This window comes from Notothenia coriiceps, unplaced genomic scaffold (assembly GCF_000735185.1).
Source record: "Notothenia coriiceps isolate Sejong01 unplaced genomic scaffold, NC01 NC01_scaffold00008515, whole genome shotgun sequence".
NCBI classification, from domain to species: domain Eukaryota; kingdom Metazoa; phylum Chordata; class Actinopteri; order Perciformes; family Nototheniidae; genus Notothenia; species Notothenia coriiceps.
The window spans coordinates 1-6920 of NW_011341216.1; the positions used below are offsets into that span (position 1 = coordinate 1).

A 6920-nucleotide genomic window follows, 5' to 3' on the forward strand; every position below is an offset into this window, starting at 1 on the left:
AGAACAAGGTAAATATTATATAGTTGGTATCAGTAAAATGTATAATCTACAATAAAATCTCGTTTAAAATTGTTTTACGATGTCTAAAGTTACTGATAAGTCACATGTTTCCTGCCTGGCCGCAGCGTGTATCATTACCCTCTCTCGTCCGGGCGGTAGAAAGGAGCCCTCAGCCAGAGCAGCTGCAGCCAACAAGCTGACTGTTGCTATCTGTAAACTATGCCGCCGAAACATAATTTTAGCCAATCAGCGTCGTCAGATCTGATGCTCAAAGGGCGCCCTTTCAGCGCCCTGGCCTGTGTGTCTGTGAGTTGTTTAGACTTGTATCCAAGGTGACGCTACAGTAGGGGATGGCTGCGTCTGCAGGTGTAGACTCCGGTGCTAGTGGATCGCCGGAGCTATAGATTAACATTTGCATGCTTATTGTAGTTGTAAGGGCAATGCCTGTAGCACCATGGAGCATATGTGTGGGCTGGACCTGTATTTTACAGGAAAGGAGTGAGCAGAGGGTCGAGTTGTCGATTCTTGTTCAGTTTTCATCTTCCTCACCCTCTCAGACTTTGAGTTGCGCGCGCTGCTAAAGAGACGCGCTACCATGGAAACCAAACAATGGTGTCCGAGTGGAAACAGTCGTGAGTAAATCTGATTTTGTCAGAAATCGGGAGAAATGCCGGAGTCTCCCGCGAAAATCGGGAGGGTTGGCAAGTATGACTGACACACACACACACACACATGGTTTTGTCACCATTTCCATAGCCCCACCAAAAATATTTTCCACCAGCCGCCACTGACGAAAGGTGATTTATCCAAATGTCTCTTTTATCTGCCCAATAGAAAGAGAAGATATTCATCATCATAAATCAAATAGTTACTGTGTGAATTCATTATGGATTGATTGTTTTATCTCTCCATAACACGCTAAACATCACCATATTAGCTGTTTCCATTTTAAAATGTTTATGACTATGATTTGGAATAAAACCAAACTGTCCTGGAGCTGATGGAGGACAAAGGAAACCAAAACGATCCGTCATTAGCTTCAATAACAGGATTCTCACTTGTCTTTTCAAAGGTTTGCTAAAATTGAGATCAGCGCGTCCAAGCCCATCATTCCCTTCAGAGAAACAGTGGTGCGGCCCCCGAAAGTGGACATGGTGAATGAAGAGCTGGGCCATCAGCACAAAGTGGCCATCCACCGGGTAAGTCAGCCGCATGCTGTCCACATCAGAAAAACACTTTTCATATTTTCTTTTAAAGTTGTTTTGAAGTGACATGTGTAACTATACTTGGGTTGGATCATAAAGACAATAACACATCACAGTGAAATATGTTGGTGTGTATGTCTGCGTTGCTAGGTGAAAGAAGAGGCCTCTCATGGACGTTCCTCTGACACGCTCAATGTGGACCCCAGTGGTCTGGTGACCCTCACCACCCCCAACCGGCTGGCCTCCGTCTGCGTGCGGGCCGCCCCCCTGCCCCAGGGTAAGAACGGCACACAGCAACAGACAAAGTTCATTTAAAGAGATCAAATTATTGAGGGCTTTTCCCATAAAGCGGTGCAGGAATGAGTGGGGTTTGACGCTGGAGGAGGTCGGAACAAAACCGCAGATGGACCCGGTGGAATCCCGGCTTTAATATATCCATCTTAACTCATTACAATCTACTTGTTCTTGCGTGTGAGAGGAAAGGCTCTGTGTACACTTCCTCTGACTCCACCTCCCTCCTGCTGGGTTTTACTCCTGCAGATCAGGGAGTGATTTATGACTCAGGACTCTGGTGAATGTTGTGTTTGGACTGAAGAGCAGCTCTCTGTGTCAGAGACCGGGTTAAGCACCACTGAAATAAAACTGTTCATGATATAAACCCTGTAATGTTGCTGTTCCTGTCAGATGTGACGTCTCTGTTGGAGAGCAGGACGGAGCTCATCCGCACTCTGGAGCAGGTGAACATGTCCCTGAGAGAGGGGAGGAGTGTGGACGTCAGCCCCCAGACTCTGGAGGCCATCGCTGGGTTCAAAGCCCAGCTGGAGAGCCTGCTGCAGGGCCGGAGGTGGAGGAGCGCTGTGGAGCACATCTGGGCCTTCGGACCCCGCAGGTCTGTGCCCCCCGCTGGATAGATTTAAAGCAGAGACACAGCAAGCTCAAACTAGTAGATATTCAGTTTGATCTCACATGGAATATATCATTCTGTTGATAATGAGAACAGAGAACAGAGTAGACTGACCTTTCCCTTAAAGAAGTTTAACCTTTGTTAACCTCAACTTCAAAAGTAAGAACCAGGTCTACATTTAAGAAAGTCCTTTATTCCTAATTTACTTTATTTTAATAAATATATTTAGCCAACAGGTGAGGGAATATCAGACTGACATGAACATGAACTAATGTTGCCCTGTGCCTGCTGGATGGTGAGATGAGAAACTTTTGTTTCAATTCAAGTGGCCCAAAAAACAAATATTGATTAATGCAGCATTTTAATTCATATTTACATATTGTATTTGATTTGAATCATCTGCTCTCTTCATATAATCCTTCAGAATGAGGCTGTGCTGCATACCTGGGATTGGTATGAACACAAATGATTTGTATCAGTAATTCATCATGTTACCCTTCCTATTTCCAGATATGGTCCCAACATCCTGCTGAACAGTGTGGAGGGCTACCAGCGGCCCTCTGTGTGGCAGTGTCTGTGTCTGGGCGGCCCCCCTGAGGCCAAAGCTCAGACCGCCTTCACTCGAGATTTAGACAACAGCATCGTCAGCGGCTTCCAACTCGCAACCCTGTCAGGGCCCATGTGCGAGGAGCCGCTGATGGGGGTCTGCTTCTCCCTGGAGAGGTGGGACGTCCAGTCCTCTGCCCCCCCACTACATCAGGACTCCGTGGAGGAGGCCTCCGTATCCCATGAGGCTCCAGCTGACTGTAAAGTGGAGGGGAGCAGTAAGACCCCCGCCAAGACGGAGGGCCCGGTGTCAGGGCCCAGCCAGGCCAGGCGCAGAGCGGAGGCCCCCCCCCCCGCCTGTTACGGGCCGGTTTCCGGTCAGCTGATCGCCGCCATGAAGGAAGCGTGCCGCCACGCCTTCCAGGCCCAGCCGCAGAGACTCATGGCCGCCATGTACACCTGTGAGATCATGGCCACCGCCGAGGTGCTGGGTGAGGGAGCTGACACACACACACACACACACACACACTTTGTCATTCACATTTTTTTCTATTGATTTCATTTGTTTTTTATAACAACGGTGAAACAATTATATTGCATACACCTGGCGCTGTGTCACTGGCCCTGACCGCTAATTGTTCTGTTTTATACTGTACATGACATTTATTATTTTTGATTAATGTAGGTGATCATTTGCAAATAGTAAACTTAACGGGTTTTATTTCTATTTTAAAACGAAAAAGAAAACAAAAAAACATTGTTAATGATTCATTTCAACATTTGAAGATGATTTCAAATGTAAAGCTCTGGAAGTAGTATGTCATCCAAAGCTGATGTCGGAGCTAGACCAGGAGGATTTCCTCCAAAGGGAGTCTGTCTCCAACAAAGTTCACTTTGGGACAAAAAGCGGGCATGTCAGATTAGAAGACGTTGATCACCTGCTTGGTGAGCTAAATAAAAGTGTGTTTTCTAGAATGGACTTAAAGAAAGCTGAAGTCTCTATGCTGGCTTTCCCTTTTTCTCTGTTTCACAAGCATCTTTATTCAACCCATTCTCTAAAAAGATAAACTGCTTTCTGAATTTTGCAGACCAAATTCTGAGATGAATGAATCAACTTCTGTTGTGGTTTATTGAGCAAATCAACATTTGACTGAAGCCAAACATTCTATAGTTCTGTTAATATGTATTACAACATCCTAATGCTAGGATGAGTTGAAAGCAGTCTACATTTTACTTCCTCTTTCAAATATTGTTTTCTTAAAATCAAATAGATGAAAAGGTCCAATTATGGGATGTGATACGTTTTACAATCTTCTCAAGAAATTCAGTATTGATCGGACTACAGTTAAAACTTCAGCTTGTTACATAAATGTTACAATGTCTTCACCTGGAAAATGATTTCTAGAACCCAGTGATCAGCTGACCTGAGTGTGTGAGCTGGGTCCTGACCTGCTGTCCCCCTGTCCCAGGCAGGGTGTACGGGGTGCTGGGGAAGCGTGAGGGCCGGGTCCTGCATGAGGAGATGAAGGAGGGGACTGACATGTTCCTCATCAAGGCCGTGCTGCCCGTCGCTGAGAGCTTCGGATTCGCTGACGAGATCCGCAAGAGGACCAGCGGATTGGCCAGCCCACAGCTGGTCTTCAGCCACTGGGAGGTGATGTTACAAACATATATAACAAATACCAGGGGTGGGGGGGTACACAGGGGCAAAAGTAGAAGTACAGAAGTATTTTCAGTAAAATGTACTAGTGTATCAAAAGTAAAAACAAGTCAGTATGCCCAATGGATCTTTTTTTTTTTACAGTTTTAGAAATCATTATTCTGTTTTATCAGTTGCAATTACCAGTCAGATAATGCATTTTTTGTTGTAGTTTCTCAATATGGAGCCAATTTGAGATACTTGCTTAAAATAATGGGTATATTAAATATACTATATTGCATCACATCATCTGTTTTTATATGTACAAAGTAGCTCTTAGATTTGAGTGTTACATACATGTAGTAGAGACTTTACTCAAGTGAAGTACAAGGATATTAAAATAGAACTTAAGTACAGCACGTGAGCAAATGTACTTAGTTACATTCCAAAACTGTAAGCACATTCTGCATCTGTCTTAATATTCACAATTTGACATCATGTTCCCATGTACACTTGTTATTAAACAAGTGGTCTGTATTTATATAGAAGCAATATAGAAAAATACATGTTTTGTTAATACGCAGGAGTTTGTTTATTAGTACTCATAAGATAACATAAGGTCAGAAACCTTAATTTTGACAAAATCTGTTAACAGAAGCTGAGCATTGTTTCCTTTATGGAGGAAGATTGTGACCTGCTGTCTTACACTCCTCAGAGTTAGCAGTCCACACCTCATTGACTTCTCATCCACTTTACACAAAGTGCCTCCTGTCTGAATGGGCTCTGTTTCTTTCCAGAGGAGATATCTTGATTCATATGTCTGTGAATAAGGCAATGCACAGTGGAAAAAGCTTCCTGAAGCCATTGTATGCACACACACACACACACGTGTGATCACACAGCTGCAGTGCACTGAGCGTGCTCTCTGTGGGTCACTGAGGCAGTCTGGGTAAACAGCTCTGGTTACTTTAGAATCTACAAACAATGGGGTTCTGTTTAAATTAGGGCTGTCAGTCGATTAAAATATTTAATCACGATTAATTGCATGGTTGTCCATAGTTAATCGCGATTAATCGCGAATTAATCGCACATTTTTTATCTGTTCTAAATGTACCTTAGAGGGATATTTTTAAAGTTTTTAATACTCTTATCAACATATGAGTGGACAAATATGCTTTATGCTAATGTTTGTTTATTATCATTTGAACAATGACAAATATTCTCATGAATATTAAACACAACAACCTCTGAACATTACAAATATTCGCCTCAATTCAATCTGGAACCTCTCTCATACAATACAAAGTGTGTGTGTGTGTGTGTGTGTGTGTGTGTGTGTGTGTGTGTGTGTGTGTGTGTGTGTGTGTGTGTGTGTGTGTGTGTGTGTGTGTGTGTGTGTGTGTGTGAGATGGATCGTTGGAGCTATGTGCAACTCAAGGCATATGCTCGAACGGGAGCTGCCTGCTCCTGTCCCCCAGGACATTTTTTGAAATACTAACATAAAATACACATTCTGGTACTCCCTTGAGAAGAAGAATAAATAAATGTATTTCTACACGACATATTTAAAAAAATGAATGCCATTTCAGTTTCTTTGTTCTGAAAGCTGAACCTGCTGCTCCTCATAGAGAGAAGAGGGAAGAGGCTGTGTGAATGACTTTACATTGTGGATAAGGGTGGATAGCCCCCATTGTTCTGTGTGTCAAAATGAAAGACAGCCCACACCCCATGGGGCCCGCCCATGACGCTGGGATTTTCACACTTCAGATCCAACAGGAGTCTTTGCACAGACAGTAGAAATAATCCAGTGCAGTCCAGTAGAACCCCCCCCCCGATGGATCCTACTACATATACTTAAACATCAGAAGGGATTAAATCACATACGGATGGTGTTGATGATTGTTACAATAACTGCAGACTTCATCAAAGAAAGGGGGTCTTGTCGTAGAGATGATTGCATGACAACCTCTTCCTGTGAGCCCTTTTCTACCGTAGCGGTTCAGAGACCAGTTCTGATCCAGTGCCCGATTGAGAATCGTTCTTTCTATTTCCGCCGCAGCGGGGCCGGCTCTCAGACCCTAAAAACCAGTTCCAGTTGACAGTGGCACTAACAATCTGCTGGGCAGGAACCGAGAGGTTTGAGTCTGAGGCTGGGGCGACATTACCCTGAGCGATAACAGTTCATGGAGAGTGTGATGAAGAGAAGAACGTTTTTACAATCAGGAGTAATGAATACATGGGATACACAAAATGTGAAGATCATAGTGAAAAATATTCTGCTAAAACATACCGGGAGATAACCACTTATGCCACAATGATAGCGGCGGAAAAGCAAACTTTTAGTTTGCAAGTTGAACCAAACTAGTTATACTATAGCTACTATAACATTTGCACAGTTCAGAAATGTGGGGATACACAAAACTATACAAAAACAGTATAATCGTAACTCATAATGATTTAATTCATTGAAAAAAAATGTAAAAGGTATACAGCCTTCTTGCCAACTGAAACATTTACCATATATAATAATCTGTCTAAATGTCTCTAGAATGGAACTGATTTCAGTGGAAGGGTTTGTGTGTGTGTCCAGTGTCAGAGCTCTGAAAGAAACCAAACAAAGAGGAGT

At 43.5% G+C, this 6920-nt stretch overlaps 1 protein-coding gene across 1 annotated transcript; it reads left to right on the forward strand.

Moving 5' to 3' along the window:
• Positions 1-744: 744 nt before the first annotated feature.
• On the forward strand, positions 745-4309 carry LOC104944624 (elongation factor Tu GTP-binding domain-containing protein 1-like; the record flags this gene model as incomplete). Its single annotated transcript, XM_010770193.1, has 5 exons — positions 745-1199; positions 1356-1482; positions 1890-2094; positions 2620-3146; positions 4125-4309. Coding segments are annotated over exons 1-5 (1092 nt in total), but the record flags the coding sequence as incomplete, so codon positions are not given.
• Between the last annotated feature and the right edge of the window lie 2611 nt (positions 4310-6920).